Below are 18,927 nucleotides of genomic sequence, written 5' to 3'. Positions count from 1 at the left end.
ATTTCCACTGCCACCACCAAACTTTAACTGGGTTTACTGGGAAACGTAGTTTGGACATGTCTTTCCCCCCAAAATCCTCCCAACCTTTGCACCCCACTTCCTGGGGAAGGTTTGGTAAAAAGCCTCACCAATTGCATAGGTGACCACAGACCCAAACCCTTGGATCTTAGAATGATGAAAAAGCATTCAGTTTCCTTACAAGAAAACCTTTAATAGAAGTAAAGGAATCACCTCTGGAAAATCAGGATGGTCGATACCTTACAGGGTAATTAGAATCATAGAATATCAGGGTTGGAAGGGACCTCAGGAGGTCATCTAGTCCAACCCCCTGCTCAAAGCAGGATCAATCCCCAATTAAATCATCCCAGCCAGGGCTTTCTCAAGCCCGACCTTAAAAACTTCTGAGGAAGGAGATTCTACCACCTCCCTAGGTAACGCATTCCAGTGTTTCACCACCCTCCTAGTGAAAAAGTTTTTCCTAATATACAACCTAAACCTCCCCCACTGCAACTTGAGACCATTACTCCTTGTCCTGTCCTCTTCCACCACTGAGAATTGTCTAGAACCATTCACTCTGGAACCACCTCTCAGGAAGTTGAAAGCAGCTATCAAATCCCCCCTCATTCTTCTCTTCTGCAGACGAAACAATCCCAGTTCCCTCAGCCTCTCCTCATAAGTCATGTGTTCCAGACCCCTAGTCATTTTTGTTGCCCTTCGCTGGACTCTCTCCAATTTATCCACATCCTTCTTGTAGTGTGGGGCCCAAAACTGGACACTGTACTCCAGATGAGGCCTCACCAATGTCGAATAGAGGGGGACGATCACGTCCCTCAATCTGCTCGCTATGCCCCTACTTATACATCCCAAAATGCCATTGGCCTTCTTGGCAACAAGGGCACACTGCTGACTCATATCCAGCTTCTCGTCCACTGTCACCCCTAGGTCCTTTCCCGCAGAACTGCTGCCTAGCCATTCAGTCCCTAGTCTGTAGCGGTGCATTGGGTTCTTCCGTCCTAAGTGCAGGACCCTGCACTTATCCTTATTGAACCTGATCAGATTTCTTTTGGCCCAATCCTCCAATTTGTCTAGGTCCCTCTGTATCCTATCCCTGCCCTCCAGAGTATCTACCACTCCTCCTAGTTTAGTATCATCCGCAAATTTGCTGAGGGTGCAATCCACACCATCCTCCAGATCATTTATGAAGATATTGAACAAAACCGGCCCCAGGACTGACCCCTGGGGCACTCCACTTGATACCGGCTGCCAACTAGACATGGAGCCATTGATCACTGCCCGTTGAGCCCGACAATCTAGCCAACTTTCTACCCACCTTATAGTGCATTCATCCAGCCCTTACTTCTTTAACTTGCTGACAAGAATACTGTGGGAGACGGTGTCAAAAGCTTTGCTAAAGTCAAGAAACAATACATCCACTGCTTTCCCTTCATCCACAGAACCAGTAATCTCATCATAGAAGGCGATTAGATTAGTCAGGCATGACCTTCCCTTGGTGAATCCGTGCTGACTGTTCCTGATCACTTTCCTCTCATGTAACTGCTTCAGGATTGATTCTTTGAGGACCTGCTCCATGATTTTTCCAGGGACTGAGTTGAGGCTGACTGGCCTGTAGTGCCCAGGATCCTCCTTCTTCCCTTTTTTAAAGATTGGCACTACATTAGCCTTTTTCCAGTCATCCGGGACTTCCCCCGTTCGCCACGAGTTTTCAAAGATAATGGCCAATGGCTCTGCAATCACAGACGCCAATTCCTTCAGCACTCTCGGATGCAACTCGTCCGGCCCCATGGACTTGCAGAAGGCCAGCTTTTGTAAATAGTCCCTAACCACCTCTTTCTCCACCGAGGGCTGGCCATCTACTCCCCATGTTGTGATGCCCAGCGCAGCAGTCTGGGAGCTGACCTTGTTCGTGAAGACAGAGGCAAAAAAAGCATTGAGTACATTAGCTTTTTCCACATCCTCTGTCACTAGGTTGCCTCCCTCATTCAGTAAGGGGCCCTCACTTTCCTTGGCTTTCTTCTTGTTGCCAACATACCTGAAGAAACCCTTCTTGTTACTCTTGACATCTCTTGCTAGCTGCAGCTCCAGGTGCGATTTGGCCCTCCTGATTTCATTCCTACATGCCCGAGCAATATTTTTATACTCATCCCTGGTCATATGTCCAACCTTCCACTTCTTGTAAGCTTCTTTTTTATGTTTAAGATCCACTAGGATTTCACCGTTAAGCCAAGCTGGTTGCCTGCCATATTTACTATTCTTTCGACACATCGGGATGGTTTGTCCCTGTAACCTCAACAGGGATTCCTTGAAATACAGCCAGCTCTCCTGGACTCCTTTCTCCTTCATGTTAGTCCCCCAGGGGATCCTGGCCATCCGTTCCCTGAGGGAGTCGAAGTCTGCTTTCCTGAAGTCCAGGGTCCGTATCCTGCTGCTTACCTTTCTTCTCTGCGTCAGGATCCTGAACTCAACCAACTCATGGTCACTGCCCCCCAGATTCCCATCCACTTTTGCTCCCTCCACTAATTCTTCCCGGTTTGTGAGCAGCAGGTCAAGAAAAGCTTCCCCCCTAGTTGGCTCCTCTAGCACTTGCACCAGGAAATTGTCCCCTATGCTTTCCAAAAACTTCCTGGATTGTCTGTGCACCGCTGTATTGCTCTCCCAGCAGATATCAGGAAAATTAAAGTCACCCATGAGAACCAGGGCGTGCGATCTAGTAGCTTCTGCGAGTTGCCGGAAGAAAGCCTCGTCCACCTCCTCCCCCTGGTCCGGCGGTCTATAGCAGACTCCCACCACTACATCACTCCTGTTGCTCACACTTCTAAACTTAATCCAGAGACACTCAGGTTTTTCCTGCAGTTTCATGCTGGAGCTCTGAGGATTCATACTGCTCCCTTACATACAGTGCGACTCCCCCACCTTTTCTGCCCTGCCTGTCTTTCAAAACATTAGATTCAAAACATAGAGAAAAGGAGGACTTGTGGCACCTTAGAGACTAACCAATTTATTTGAGCATGAGCTCAAGTTGGGCCATTTCCAGCACAAATCCAGGTTCTCTCACCCCCTCACCCCCTCCCAAAAACCACACACACAAACTCACTATCCTGCTGGTAATAGCTCATCCAAACTGACCACTCTCCAAGTTTAAATCCAAGTTAAACCAGAACATCTGGGGGGGGGAGGGGGAGGAAAAAACAAGGGGAAATAGGCTACCTTGCATAATGACTTAGCCACTCCCAGTCTCTATTTAAGCCTAAATTAATAGTATCCAATTTGCAAATGAATTCCAATTCAGCAGTTTCTCGCTGGTGTCTGGATTTGAAGTTTTTTTGTTTTAAGATAGCGACCTTCATGTCTGTGATTGCGTGACCAGAGAGATTGAAGTGTTCTCCGACTGGTTTATGAATCTTATAATTCTTGACATCTGATTTGTGTCCATTTATTCTTTTACGTAGAGACTGTCCAGTTTGACCAATGTACATGGCAGAGGGGCATTGCTGGCACATGATGGCATATATCACATTGGTGGATGTGCAGGTGAACGAGCCTCTGATAGTGTGGCTGATGTTATTAGGCCCTGTGATGGTGTCCCCTGAATAGATATGTGGGCAGAGTTGGCAACGGGCTTTGTTGCAAGGATAAGTTCCTGGGTTAGTGGTTCTGTTGTGTGGTATGTGGTTGTTGGTGAGTATTTGCTTCAGGTTGCGGGGCTGTCTGTAGGCAAGGACTGGCCTGTCTCCCAAGATTTGTGAGAGTGTTGGGTCATCCTTCAGGATAGGTTGTAGATCCTTAATAATGCGTTGGAGGGGTTTTAGTTGGGGGCTGAAGGTGACGGCTAGTGGCGTTTTGTTATTTTCTTTGTTAGGCCTGTCCTGTAGTAGGTAACTTCTGGGAACTCTTCTGGCTCTATCAATCTGTTTTTTTACTTCCGCAGGTGGGTATTGTAGTTGTAAGAAAGCTTGACAGAGATCTTGAAGGTGTTTGTCTCTGTCTGAGGGGTTGGAGCAAATGTGGTTGTATCGCAGAGCTTGGCTGTAGACGATGGTTCGTGTGGTGCGGTCAGGGTGAAAGCTGGAGGCATGTAGGTAGGAATAGCGGTCAGTAGGCTTCCGGTATAGGGTGGTGTTTATGTGACCATTGTTTATGAGCACTGTAGTGTCCAGGAAGTGGATCTCTTGTGTGGACTGGACCAGGCTGAGGTTGATGGTGGGATGGAAATTGTTGAAATCATGGCGGAATTCCTCAAGGGCTTCTTTTCCATGGGTCCAGATGATGAAGATGTCATCAATGTAGCGCAAGTAGAGTAGGGGCGTTAGGGGACGAGAGCTGAGGAAGCGTTGTTCTAAATCAGCCATAAAAATGTTGGCATACTGTGGGGCCATGCGGGTACCCATAGCAGTGCCGCTGATCTGAAGGTATACATTGTCTGATACAATGATACGTCGGCGCGTAGCTAGTACACAGCTCCTGGATCTTCTGTCGCTGCATAAGCCCAAGGGTCATGGAGAGGTTCACCTCTTCCACACCAGCACTTTTCCCTTCGTAGTAGACACCTTCAGGCCACTCAGCGTCGTCTCCTCCCTGGGCTGTAAACTGACAAACCTTTAATTCTCTGGAATAAAAGGGCTTTAGAGAATTAATATGGTACACCTTAGGCTTTTGGTTGGAGGTGGGGAATGCTATGAGATAATTAACAGCTCCCAGGCGCTCCTGGACCGTGAATGGCCCTTCCCACGATGCTTCCATTTTATGGGCCAGGAGCGCCTTAAGACCATGACCTGGTCCCCTACTTTGAATGAACGCTCTCTGGCATGTTTATCATACCAGGCTTTTTGTTCTTTTTGAGCATCCTGTAAGTTTTCTTTAGCAAGGGCTAAAGAGGTTCGGAGGCTGTTTTGTAGGTTCGTTACAAAGTCCAGAATGTTAGTTCCTGGAGAAGGTGTAAATCCCTCCCATTGCTGCTTCACCGACTGTAATGGCCCCTTAACCTCACGGCCATATACAAGATCAAATGGGGAAAACCCTAAACTGGGATGTGGTACAGCTCTGTAGGCAAAGAGCAACTGCTGCAACAGTAGGTCCCAATCATTGGAGTGCTCATTTACGAATTTACGTATCATGGTCCCCAAAGTCCCATTAAACTTCTCCACCATGCCGTTTGTTTGATGGTGGTAAGGAGTGGCAACCAAGTGATTTACCCCATGAGCTTCCAAGAGGTTTTCCATAGTTCCTGCCAGGAAATTAGTCCCTGCACCTGTGAGGATGTCGGAGGGCCAACCTACCCTGGCAAAAATGTCTGCTAGTGCCTGGCACACACTTTTAGCCCTGGGGTTTCTTAGAGTTACTGCTTCCGGCCATCAGGTGGCAAAATCCATGAAAGTCAGTCTGTACTGCTTCCCTCTGGGTGTCTTTTTCGGAAAAGGACCCAGAATATCCACAGCTACTCACTGAAATGGAACTTCAATGATGGGGAGTGGTTGGAGAGGGGCTTTGACCTGGTCTTGGGGTTTTCCCACTCTTTGGCATACTTCACAAGACCGGACATATGTAGAAACATCCTTGCCCATTCCCTCCCAGTGGAATGGCCCCCCAAAAACGGTCTTCGGTCCTGTTCACCCCAGCATGGCCACTAGGGTGATCGTGGGCTAAGCTCAAGATCTTGGCCTGGTATTTAGTTGGAACTACCAACTGTCTCTGAGGATGCCAGTCTTCCTGGTGTCCACCAGAAAGAGTTTCCTTGTATAAAAGTCCTCTTTCTACAACAAACCTGGATCGATTAGAAGAGCTGAGAGGCGGTGCATTGCTCCGTGCTGCCGTCCAAGCTCTCTGGAGGCTTTCATCCGCTTCCTGTTCATCTGGAACTGTTCCCTTGATGCTGGAGACATCAGTTCCTCATTGGATTGTGGACCTATGCTTGGTCCCTCTGGAGCAATGTAGGGGATGGGGCTGTTTCCGTTGACTGTGAACCGCTCTCCGCTGGGACACTATATTGGGGTTCAGGCTCTGGCTGATCCTCTCGTGTAGGGTTATGGGCTGCTGCTGGTTCAGGTTCGGTGGGGCCCTCTGGTGTTGAGGTTGCAAGTACTGGATTCAGTGCTGGCAATGGGTCTGGTGCTGGTTGTTCCTCTGGTTCTGGTTCTGGGACTGGTTCCATCTGGGTCTCTGGGACTGGATCCACTAGTGCTGTTGCAGACATTGGGCTGGGGTCCGGGTCCATCACCTCTGACCGGCTCCTGAGAGAAGTTTCCTGAACAGAGCTAGGCCTCACGGCTCGTTTAGCCTGGCTGCGGGTGACCATTCCCACCCTCTTGGCCCACTTCAGATGATTGACCAAGTCTTCCCCCAACAGCATGGGGATGGGATAATCATCATCGACTGCAAAAGTCCACGTTCCTGACCAGCCCTGGTACTGGACAGGCAATTTGGCTGTAGGCAAATGGAAAGAGTGGGACTTGAAGGGTTGAATCGTCACTTGGATCTCTGGGTTGATTAAATTGGGGTCCACTAAGGAAGCATGGATAGCTGACACTTGTGCTCTGGTGTCCCTCCACGCGGTGACCTTCTTCCCACCCACACGCACAGTTTCCCTCAACTCCAAGGGTATCTGGGCCTGCGGATCTTTGGTGTGATTCCGGTGCAATGAACTGTAATCTGTTGGGGTTCTTGGGGCAGTTGGCCTTTACTTGCCCCAGCCCGTTACATTTAAAACATCGTCCAGCTGAGGGGTCACTGGGGCGAGGTGGGTTGCTGGAGAACGGGGTGGTGGGACGATAAGGTGTCTGGAGGGTTCTTTGGGAGGTAGGTGGGGCCTTGGGTGACCCCCGGTAATAGGGTGTGGTCTGGGGTTGTCCCTTCTGGTCTCTGCTCCAACTGCGACCAGTTTTCTTCTTCTCTGCCACCTGCACCCATCTGGCTCCGATCTCTCCTGCCTCGATTACAGTTTTGGGCTTCCCATCTAGGATGTATCTTTCTATTTCCTCAGGAACACCCTCTAAGAATTGTTCCATTTGCATTAGGAAGGGCAAATTTACTGGAGATTCAACACTTGCTCCTGATATCCAGGCATCCCAGTGATTTACAATGTGGTAGGCATGTCGGGTAAATGACACGTCTGGTTTCCACCTTAGGGCTCTGAAGCTCCGACGAGAATGCTTGGGTGTTATCCCCATTCTGACTCTCACCTTGGATTTAAACAGTTCATACTTGTTCATGTGTTCTTTAGGCATTTCAGCCGCCACCTCAGCTAATTGTCCACTGAGCTGCGGCCTCAGCTCTACCATGTATTGGTCTGTAGGGATGCTGTACCCAAGGCAGGCCCTTTTGAAGTTTTCTAAGAAGGCCTCGGTATCATCGCCTGCCTTGTAGGTGGGGAACTTTCTGGGATGGGAAGTGCTACCTGGAGAAGGATTGCTAGGGTTTGTTGGTATATTCTGCTGAGTCTTTACCTTCTCCATCTCCAGTTCATGCTTCCTCTCTTTTTCCTTCTCCTCCTCCACATGCTTCCTTGCCTCCATTTCCCTCCTGTGGGCAGCCTCCTGTACCTCCTTCTCCAGCCGCATGAGTTCTATCTGTCTTTCATGTTCCTTATGTTTTTCCTCAGCCTGAAATCTGGCTACTTCCAGCTTTTGTTGAGCCGTGGATTCTGTCATCCTAACCTCTCTGTTTTTAACTAACTTTACACCGGAGGTTTGGAAATAAACAAACAAAACTTGGCTGTAAAATTTTGCTGTGCTGGAATAGGATACCTATTCTCTGTTAGTGATTGTCAGCCTACAGAAAAAGACAATTCCCTTTGTCTCTGCTCTGGCCCCAAATCAAAGCAAAAAACCTCCAACTACTTAGAAACCTGCTTATCAGCAGCCCCAAAGGAAAAAAAAATTCGTGTTCAAATCTGTGCTCCTTCTTAAAAAAAAAAATCAGAATCCTAAAAAAAAACAAACCCCTGCCACTTTTGTCTCCAGGGAAATGGGTAGAACACCCCCCCCTCCCATTTAGTTGTAGGGGGAAACAAAACCTCAGGTTTTCGAAGACTGTGCATTTCCCTGCAGGAGATTAACTTCTCTGCCTCCAGGCAAAGAAAACCTGCAATTCACAAAGATAATCCCCTTTTGTCTCTGCTCTGGCCCCAAAGCAGAGAAAAAACTAGTTGCTTTCAGTTGGACCTCCTTTCCAGCAGCCCCAAAGGAAAAAAAATATTTCCTTTTTAAAATCCGTTTTTCTGGTTCAAAAAAATCTCAAATTGATCTCAAAATGATTTCAGGTTAATCCCACCACTCTGCCACCATGTCAAGGTTCCTTCCCACTCTGAACTCTAGGGTACAGATGTGGGGACCTGCATGAAAACCTCCTAAGCTTACTTTCATCAGTTTCGGTGAAAACTTCCCCAAGGTACAAATTAATTTTGTCCTTTGCCCCTAGATTTCTACTGCCACCACCAAACTTTAACTGGGTTTACTGGGAAAGGTAGTTTGGACACGCCTTTCCCCCCAAATCCTCCCAACCCTTGCACCCCACTTCCTGGGGAAGGTTTGGTACAAACCTCACCAATTTGCATAGGTGACCACAGACCCAAACCCTTGGATCTTAGAACAATGAAAAAGCATTGAGTTTCCTTACAAGAAGACTTTTAATAGAAGTAGAAAAGAATCACCTCTGTAAAATCAGGATGGCAAATACCTTACAGGGGAATTAGATTCAAAACAGAGAGAATCCCTCAAGGCAAAACCTTAAGTTACAAAAAGACACACAGACAGGAATATCCATTCTGTTCAGCACAGCTATTTTCTCAGCCATTTAAAGAAATCATAAGCTAACACATACCTAGCTAGATTACTTACTAAGTTCTAAGAGTCCATTCCTGTTCTGTCCCCAGCAAAAGCATCACACAGACAGACACAGACCCTTTGTTTTTCTCCCTCCTCCCAGCTTTTGAAAGTATCTTATCTCCTCATTGGTCATTTTGGTCAGGTGCCAGCGAGGTTACCTTTAGCTTCTTAACCCTTTACAGGTGAGAGGATTTTTCCTCTGGAGAGGAGGGATTATAAAGGAGTTTACCCTTCCCTTTCTATTTATGACAACAGGTGAAAGTGTTTTGCCACTGGCCATGGGGTATTTTATAGTACCGGGGAAAGAAAGGTGGATCCTCTTCCGTTTATATTTATGACAGGTCCTTTCTTATGTTATTATAAAAATACATAAGTGTCACAGCCACATTGTGACTGACAAATAGCTTCCTTTCTCAGTTCCCCCGTGTAATGATAAGATAACTCCACTGGGATATAAATATTGTTCGTACAGTTCAGTGGATAGTACATAGAGCTGCACAAACAAGTCATTGTGTCAGGAAATTTTAGCTCGTACTGACTTCACTAGTGCTTTATATCTGGCCTGTTGTAAAATGAGGCAAACATCAAGATAAGCTGATGTACCCCCTGGAAGACCTGTGTGTACCCTGGAGTACACGGACCGCTGGCTGAGAACCACTGATCTCCACTAACGCACAAGGGAATTGGCCTCAAGACACATTGCATCACCTGATCAGCCAAAGTCACATGCAGGGTTGTGAAATCTCCCATCTCCGGGTCCACCAGGATGTCATGGGGCAGCCCCAGCCGATCCCCCAGGGGGCAGGTATTTGCCAACCTGCCGGATAAAACCACAGCCAGAGGCTTCCTCACTGTTCTGTCACTGCAGCTAACATCCAGGCACCATGTGGGTGGCTCTGCCCCTCTGTCTGCTGTCCGCTCTCCTGGCCACAGGTGAGTCCCGTCCGTCCCCGGGCACAGGGAGCCGGGTGGTGGGGTCGGGAATTCACTTGGGGAACGTGCCGCTGTGGATGGCGGATTCTGGGGTCAGGATGGAATTTGTGGGTAAAACCAGCAAGAGGAAAACCCGGTGCCACGTCCCCCGGCTGACTTGGGGAGAGCAGGGATTGGAGCCTGGGACTCCCACAGCCCACGCTAGGGGCCTGGCCAGCGGGTCTGAGTCCGTCTGTCCTTCCTTCTTCTCGTTCCTCCTCCATCTCTCGCCCAGGCTTGGGGTCATCCCGATGAGGAGCAGCACCCCCGTCCACATGTCGTCCTGCCTAGAAATGTTCCCCTGCCTGTCAGCGCTGAGATTCCTGCCAGGACTCCTGGCTTCATTCCCCGGGTTTGAAAGGGGAATGGGGGTGCAACGGGTCGGGGCTGGGAGCCAGGACTTCTGGGCTCATTCCCCAGCTGTAGAAGCGGGCTGGGGTGTAGTGAGTTTGAGCAGAGATGGCTGCAAATCAGGACTCCCGGGCTCTGTCCGTGGCTGTGAAAGAGGAGTGGGATCTCGTGGGTTAGAGTGGGCTGGGAGTCAGGAGTGAGGACTTCTCAGCTGTCTTCTTGGTTTTAACCCTGAATTGAAGACATCTTTTTTCTACCTCAGTTTCCATATTTCTTTGATAGGGATAATATAACTTTGCAACCATCTAGGGGCATAGAAGGGGCGGGGAAGGTGTTCTGAGGTTTAATTGATGTTTCCACATGAAAGCTCTAAAAAAACCAAAGTGGGAAAATCTTCCTTTCTTTCTTTCTTAAAACTACCTTATGCTCACATAATGAATTTAAAGGCCCCCATGCTCTGGAGAGGAAAGAGTTGATGCTCCTGGGATCGCTGGCTGGAGATGAACAGCCATTAATCCAGGGGCTTAACAAGCGTGAATTGTATTCTGAAGAAGAGAATTGGCAGGATCAGTGATGAAAAGTGGGCTGAAGTCGAGTGTGGCTCAGCTGATGTAACTCTGAGAGGCAGAGGCCTGGAGCAGAGAGTGACGGCGGGGTGTGTGTGTGTGTGTGTGTGAGAAAGGTTCACCGCAAAGCCAGAAAGAAACCCCTCTTCAGAACAGCCGAATTCTTGTTTTTCTGTCTACACAGATGTCTGGGGTTTGTTCGCAGGCACAAGCTGCACCCCAGATAGCCACGTCAGCAGGTGAAAATGTATTCTAGCCACAGACACTCAGGCAACAAACTGACTTGTCTGTGGTTTTGAGTAAGATACAAATGACCAGCTAGCAAGATGCCTTTCCCCCTCCGGAGCGTTAAATGGAACTGGGCAGAACTGCTGCAAAAGCAGGTGGCATTTCTCCAAGATCTGCCTGCCCACACGTTCAGTGAGGAGGCATTGGTGGTAACAACTCCCACAGCGCCACCTCTTGGTTGCTGGTGGTATTTCGTCCACAGGCACTGCCTGGGAGGGGTGGGGAGCCGGGGTTTGTACTGAGAAGGGATTTTTCCAACCTCCAGGGAGCGCTCTGCAATGCGAGGTGTGTGCGTCCAGAGAGCAATCGTGCTCCGGCCCCCTGCAGCCCTGCGCCCCCTGGGAAGGGACCTGCGTCACCGTCGTGGCAGAGATCAGGCTGGGTGAGTGAAAGAAGATTTCTACTAAGTTTAGACACCATTGTCCTCCTGAAGCCACGGGTCAAACCCAGGAATCCTGGCTCCCAGCCCCTCCCCCTACTCTAACCAATAGTCTCCGCTCCTCTCCAGGAGCAGGGACTGCTCAGTCTGGAATGATAATGTCATTGACGGGGGATGGGATGAGATGGGGTATTGCAGTGGGTGGCTGTGGGGCCTGGATCAGACAGAAGAGAGGATTTTATCACGGGGGGTGGGGAGATGAGATTAGTTGGGGGTGGGGTGGATGGAACAAAAGGGGAGGATGGAGCAGCTGGGGGTCCATTGTGGAGTTCATAGGTGATGCTCTATTTCTCTTCCACAGAGGGATCCTCCATGTCCTACACGGGTAAATTGTGCCTGGAGCCCAAGAACTGTGAGCCCGGCCCCTTCTCACTGACCTTCCCGCACAATGTCACCGTGCGGGCGAACATCGCCTGCTGTGACACCGACGGCTGCAACGCCGGGGCCATCCCAGGTGTGTGTCTGCTGCAAACCTAGAGCCCTGCTCCGGCCATACCTGCCTGGAGAGAACCCAGGAGTCCTGGCTGCCAGCCCAATGCCCCCATCCCTAACCACTAGACCCCACTCCCTTCCCCGAGATGGGATTGAGCCCAATGTGTGGTGACTCCCCACCCTTGGCTGACTATGTGTGTCTGACTGTTCTCAGTGCCAACTGTGAGCTCCGTCCCCAACGGCCGTCAGTGCCCGTCGATCCTCAGAGCGGGGCCATATCACTGGAACGAGAAGGATGTCTTGGCCTGCACCGGCACCGAGGACCATTGTGTTGTGGAATCTGGGATATTTTTTTTTGGTAAGTCCTCCAGATGCGGGCGGGGTCTGAACACAGAGCACGAGGTGGAGCCCAGGTGTCCCGGCTCAGTCCCAGACCCCCTTGCTCTGACCCACTAGACTCCACTCCCCTGGCAGAGTTGCAGAGAGAACCCAGGAGTCCTACTTGCCGAGATGCCAAAGGAGCACCCAAGGAGGATAAGGCCACTGCGGAGAAACTAAATGAATTCTCTGCATCAGTCTTCACGGCTGAGGCTGGGAGGGAGATTCCCGAATCGGAGCCATTCTGTTTTGGTGACAAATCTGAGGAACTGTCCCAGATTGAGGAGACATTACAGGAGTTTTTGCAACAAATTGATAAATTAAACAGTAATAAGTCACCAGGACCAGATGGGATTCGCCCAAGAGTTCGGAAGGAACTCAAATTTCAAATTACAGAACTACGAACTGTGGTTTGTAACCTACTTTTTAAATCAGCTTCTGTTCCAGCTGGCTGGAGGATGGCTGATGACACGCCAATTTCTAAAAAGGGCTCCAGAGGTGATCCCGGCAGCTGCAGGCCAATAAGTCCGACTTCAGTACTGGGCAAACTCATTGAAACTATAGGAAAGAAGAGAACTGTCAGACACATAGATGAACATAATTTGTTGGGGAACGGTCAACATGGTTTCGGTAAAGGGAAATCACGCCTCACCAATCCACTAGAATTGTCTGAAGGGGTCAACAAGCGTGTGGACAAGGGGGATCCCATGGATATAGTGTACTTAGATTTTCAGAAAGCATCCCTCACCAAAGGCTCTTAAGCAAAGTGAGCTGTCATGCGATAAAATCCTCTCATGGCTCAAAAAGAAAAGGAGGACTTGTGGCACCTTAGAGACTAACCAATTTATTTGAGCCTGAGCTTTCGTGAGCTACAGGTCACTTCATCGGATGCATACCGTGGAAACTGCAGCAGACTTTATATACACACAGAGAATATGAAACAATACCTCCTCCCACCCCACTGTCCTGCTGGTAATAGCTTATCTAAAGTGATCATCAAGTTGGGCCATTTCCAGCACAAATCCAGGTTTTCTCACCCTCCATCCCCCCACACAAATTCACTCTCCTGCTGGTGATAGGCCATCCAAAGTGACAACTCTCCACACAATGAATGTCACGGCTAACCTGGTGGCTGAACTTTGTGACTTTGTCCTTACCCATAACTATTTTACTTTTGGGGACAATGTATACCTTCAGATCAGCGGCACTGCTGTGGGTACCCGCATGGCCCCACAGTATGCCAACTTTTTTATGGCTGACTTAGAACAACACTTCCTCAGCTCTCGTCCCCTAAAGCCCCTACTCTACTTGCGCTATATTGATGACATCTTCATCATCTGGACCCATGGAAAAGAAGCCCTTGAGGAATTCCACCATGATTTCAACAATTTCCATCCCACCATCAACCTCAGCCTGGTCCAGTCCACACAAGAGATCCACTTCCTGGACACTACAGTGCTCATAAACAACGGTCACATAAACACCACCCTATACCGGAAACCTACTGACCACTATTCCTACCTGCATGCCTCCAGCTTTCACCCTGACCACACCACACGATCCATCATCCACAGCCAGGCTCTGCGATACAACCGCATTTGCTCCAACCCCTCAGACAGAGACAAACACCTACAAGATTTCTGTCAAGCTTTCTTACAACTACAATACCCACCTGCGGAAGTGAAGAAACAGATTGATAGAGCCAGAAGAGTTCCCAGAAGTCACCTACTACAGGACAGGCCTAACAAAGAAAATAACAGAACGCCTGCACATCCACCAATGTGATCTATGCCATCATGTGCCAGCAATGCCCCTCTGCCATGTACATTGGTCAAACTGGACAGTCTCTACGTAAAAGAATAAATGGACACAAATCAGATGTCAAGAATTATAACATTCATAAACCAGTCGGAGAACACTTCAATCTCTCTGGTCACGCAATCACAGACATGAAGGTCACTATCTTAAAACAAAAAAACTTCAAATCCAGACTCCAGTGAGAAACTGCTGAATTGGAATTCATTTGCAAATTGGATACTATTAATTTAGACTTAAATAGAGACTGGGAGTGGCTAAGTCATTATGCAAGGTAGCCTATTTCCCCTTGTTTTTTCCTCCCCACCCTCCCCCCAGATGTTCTGGTTTAACTTGGATTTAAACTTTGAGAGTGGTCAGTTTGGATGAGCTATTGCCAGCAGGAGAGTGAGTTTGTGTGTGTATGGAGGTGGGGGGGGGTGAGAAGGCCTGGATTTGTGCTGGGGGTGGCCCACCTTGATTATCATGCGCATTGTGGGGAGAGTGGTCACTTTGGATGAGTTATTACCAGCGGGATAGTGAGTTTGTGTGTGGGGTTTTTGGGAGGGGGTGGGGGGGGTGAGAGAACCTGGATTTGTGCAGGAAATGGCCCAACTTGATTGTCATGCACATTGTGTGGAGAGTTGTCACTTTGGATGGCCTATCACCAGCAGGAGAGTGAATTTGTGTGGGGGGTGGAGGGTGAGAAAACCTGGATTTGTGCTGGAAATGGCCCAACTTTATGATCACTTTAGATAAGCTATTACCAGCAGGACAGTGGGGTGGGAGGAGGTTTTGTTTCATATTCTCTGTGTGTATATAAAGTCTGCTGCAGTTTCCACGGTATGCATCCGATGCAGTGAGCTGTAGCTCACGAAAGCTCAGGCTCAAATAAATTGGTTAGTCTCTAAGGTGCCACAAGTCCTCCTTTTCTTTTTGCGAATACAGACTAACACAGCTGTTACTCTGAAACCTGTCTCATGGCTCAGTAACTGGTTAAAAGATAGGGAAAAAAGGGTAGGAAGAAATGGTCAGTTTTCAGAAGGGAGAGAGGTAAATAGTGGGAGTCCCCCAGGGATCTGCACTGGGCCCAGTGCTATTCACCAAATTCCGAAATGTTCTGGAAAAAAGGGTAATAGTGAGGTGGCAAAATTTGCAGAAGATACAAACCTACTCAAGATATTAAAGTCCAAAGGAAACTGTGAAGAGGTACTAAAGGGTCTCTCAGAACTGGGTGACTGGGCAACAAAATGGCAGAGGAAATTCAGTGTTGATAAATGCAAAGTAATGCACATGGGCAAACGTAATCCCAAGTAGACATACACAATAATGGGTCAAATTTACCACTCAAGAAAGATCTTGGAGTCACTGTGGAGAGTTCTCTGAAATCATCCACTCCATGTGCAGCGGCCGTCAAAAAAGCAAACAAATGCTGGGAATCATTCATAAAGGGACAGAGAATAGGACAGAGATCTAACCCCAAAGATCGTGTTGCCTCAATATAAATCCATGGGACGCCCACAGCTTGAACACTGCGGACGGATGTGGTCGCCCTGTCTCAAAAAAGATCTATTGGAATTGGAAAGGCTTCAGAAAATGCCAACCAAAATGATGAGGGGGATGGAATGGCTGCCATATGAGGAGAGATTAATAAGAGTGGGACTCTTCAGCTTGGAAATGAAACGGCTAAGGGGGGATATGATCGAGGTCTAAAGAAGGTTGAAGCGTGTGGAGGAAGTAAAGAAGGAAGTGTTATTTACTCCTCCTAACATAAGAACGAGGGGTCACCACAGGCAGCAGGTATAAAACAAACCAAAGGAAGTACTGCTTCACACAACGCACAAGAAACCTGTGGAACTCATTGCCGGGGGAAGTTGTGAAGGCGCAGACTATAACAGGGTTCAAACAGGAACTAGAGAAGTTCCTGGAGGACAGGTCCATCTGCGGCTATTAGCCAGGATGGGCAGGGAAGGTGGCCCTAGCCTCTGTTTGCCAGAAGCTGGGAATGGGCGACAGGGGATGGATCACTGGATGATTCCCTGTTCTGTTCATTCCCTCTGGGGCACCTGGCATTGGCCAGAGGATACTGGGCTAGATGGACCTTTGGGGTGACCCAGGAGGGCCGTTCCTCTTCTGTTCTCATGTTGTTCCAGGCTCCCTGCTCTGAGCACTAGACCCCAGTCTGCCTGCAGAGCCGGGTGCAGTCCTGCTGGGAGGGGAGTGTGTGAGAGACCTCATGAGGGTCGCGGGGGGGGGAATTGGGAACCCCCGATCACGTCTCTCCCCCTGTCCAGGTCACATCAAAATGAGGAATACTGCGGCTGGATGTGGCTCCCCTGGCGCCTGCGTGAAGAGAGTGTTGGTGAAGAAATACGCCAAGGGCATGCCGGAGATCCTGAGCCACGCCAAGTGCTTCCCAGCTCCCAGGGCCAGCGGAGGCATCGGGGAGCCCTGAGCCCCGGCCTGGCATCCTCCCCTTCTGCTGCGTGCCGGGCTGCAGTGAACCTCCCTTCAGCAGCAACTGGCTGCTGCTTCTCTTTGGGGGAGATTGCGGATTCCTTTTGTGCATTGGCTGAATAAAGCGAGTTGTGGGGAAAGTACCCCCCTAGCTCCTTGTCCCCTGACCGTCCCGTACCGGCTCCCCCCCCCAACCTCTGTCTGTGCACAAGTGATGCTGGCAGGAAGAGAACCCGGGAGTCCTGACTCCCAGTACCCCACCCTTTAACCCACCAGACCCCACTCCCTTCTGAAAGACAGGGATAGAGCCCAGGAGTCCTGGCTCCCAAGCCCCCTGCTCTAACCACTGGACCCCTCTCCCCTTGCAGGGCCAGGGAATGGAACCCAGGAGTCCTGCCTAGACCCCCTCCCCCAAAGCAAGGCCCGTGGCCTGTGGAAAGGCACCAGCGGGCTGAGCTCCCCTGGGGAAGGAGGGCTGTGGGAAGGAGAGGCCGTGGCTCACCCAGCTGTCCAGGCGGGCGGGAAAGCCCTGGAGGGGAGAAATGTCCTTCTAGGTTGATTTTGCAGGGCTCAGTTCGTCCCGCTCTCTGGAGCGGCTCCACTGGGAGTGCCGGGCTCAGGGAAGGTGTCAGGAAACAGGGCAGATCCCCCCAACCGGTGGTGCTCTGTGAGCAGATTTCACCCAGCGTGAACTCCTGGATCGCTGCCCCCGTCTGACCCCGGAGTCACAGCCAGTCCCCTCAGAGACTCTCAGACAAGCTGGACTTTGTGAGGAAAGGTCACGTACACCCCAAACCAGCCCACCCAGGTTGTTCCCAGCCCCAGGAGACCGGTCACTTACCCCAGAGCCACGGGACCCCAGATCCTCCACCAAAGGCAACGCTGGCAGCCAGGTCTGTAGGAATCTCGCTAAAGGTTCGTGAGCTAAGGAAAGGGAATGAGGGTCACGAGGGGTTAAAGGCGGTAAAATTCATGCCCAGATGAGTCGCATTCTGTAATTCCAGACGGTGGCGGTGATGGAAGAACCTGCCATTCTCCCAAGTCTTTTCAGGTGCCCCCAGACCGTCTCCGGGGATCCCTGCTTTGCATCTGGTTCTGGTCCCTGTAAGAGTCCAGCCAGCCCAGCGAGGCAGGATCCTTCCCTGAATCCATCCCTTACAGCTTCTTCTCCCAGAGAACAAGCTGGCAGGGCCCCCACCCACGTGGGCTTTGCCTTCGATGAGGGAGGGAGGAATGCAGCAGTCAGCACACACGATGGCCCCTGCCTTTGGACTCAGCACTTTCCTGGTGCGAAAGTTCCTCCTTAGCATCCCTCCACCGTCTCTGCTGGGTCAGTGAGTCCCAGGGCTGTGCTCAGGGTGAATGGTTGTTACTCCATGAAAACAGCAGACGGGAAAGGGAAAACCATACCACGGCCCATTGGTTTTCATGAAATTGAAACTCCAAACACACTGTTCTACCTTCGCCATGCCTTTGATCTCGGCCAGGGGCTCTCGACCTTTCCAGACCGCTGTACCCCTTGTGGCAGTCTGATGTGTCTTGCATAGCCCAAGTTTCCCCTCACTTAAAGCTACTTGCTTCCAAAACCAGACATGGGGTCTAAATTAGCTGTTCCCAGTCAAGAAAGAGATCTTGGAGTCACAGTGGATAGTTCACAGTACGCAGTGCATGTCAAAAAAGAGAACAGAATGTTGGGAATCATTAAGAAAGGGAGAGATAATGAGACAGTAAATGTCATATTGCCCCTATATAAATCCATGCTACTCCCATTCTTGAAAACTGTGTGGAGATGTGGTCACCCCAGCGTATAAAAGAGATATCGGAATTGGAAAATCATAGAATCATAGAATATCAGGATTGGAAGGGACCCCAGAAGGTCATCTAGTCCAACCCCCTTCTTGAAGCAGGACCAATTCCCAGTTAAATCATCCCAGCCAGGGCTTTGTCAAGCCTGACTTTAAAAACCTCTAAGGAAGGAGATTCCACCACCTCCCTAGGTAACGCATTCCAGTGTTTCACCACCCTCTTAGTGAAAAAGTTTTTCCTAATATCCAATCTAAACCTCCCCCACTGCAACTTGAGACCATTACTCCTCGTTCTGTCATCTGCTAGATGAGAACAGTCTAGAGCCATCCTCTTTGGAACCCCCTTTCAGGTAGTTGAAAGCAGCTATCAAATCCCCCCTCATTCTTCTCTTCTGCAGGCTAAACAATCCCAGCTCCCTCAGCCTCTCCTCATAAGTCATGTGTTCCAGTCCCCTAATCATTTTTGTTGCCCTTCGCTGGACTCTCTCCAATTTATCCACATCCTTCTTGAAGTGTGGGGCCCAAAACTGGACACAGTACTCCAGATGAGGCCTCACCAATGTCGAATAGAGGGGAACGATCACGTCCCTCGATCTGCTCGCTATGCC

General features: G+C 49.7%; 1 protein-coding gene across 1 annotated transcript; it reads left to right on the top strand.

Moving 5' to 3' along the window:
• The first annotated feature begins 9,721 nt into the window (after window positions 1–9,721).
• LOC140904823 (phospholipase A2 inhibitor and Ly6/PLAUR domain-containing protein-like) lies at window positions 9,722–16,512 on the top strand. The gene is made up of 4 exons (XM_078851088.1): window positions 9,722–9,770; window positions 11,755–11,907; window positions 12,100–12,243; window positions 16,352–16,512. The coding sequence occupies exons 1-4, from the start codon at window positions 9,722–9,724 to the stop codon at window positions 16,510–16,512; spliced, it is 507 nt and encodes a 168-aa protein (XP_078707214.1).
• The last annotated feature ends 2,415 nt before the right edge of the window (window positions 16,513–18,927 follow it).

The sequence above is a fragment of the Lepidochelys kempii genome, unplaced genomic scaffold (genome assembly GCF_965140285.1).
Source record: "Lepidochelys kempii isolate rLepKem1 unplaced genomic scaffold, rLepKem1.hap1 scaffold_96, whole genome shotgun sequence".
NCBI lineage: Eukaryota > Metazoa > Chordata > Testudines > Cheloniidae > Lepidochelys > Lepidochelys kempii.
The sequence above is the reverse complement of the archived record's forward strand: the minus strand, read 5'-3'. Positions and strand labels throughout refer to the sequence as shown.

Excerpts from the sequence above, each read along its gene's own strand:
- LOC140904823 (XM_078851088.1), top strand. The coding sequence starts at position 9,722 with ATGTGGGTGGCTCTGCCCCTCTGTCTGCTGTCCGCTCTCCTGGCCACA. Across the intron at positions 11,908-12,099 it reads CAACGCCGGGGCCATCCCAG|TGCCAACTGTGAGCTCCGTC; the intron begins GTGTGTGTCTGC and ends GACTGTTCTCAG. Across the intron at positions 12,244-16,351 it reads ATCTGGGATATTTTTTTTTG|GTCACATCAAAATGAGGAAT; the intron begins GTAAGTCCTCCA and ends CCCCCTGTCCAG.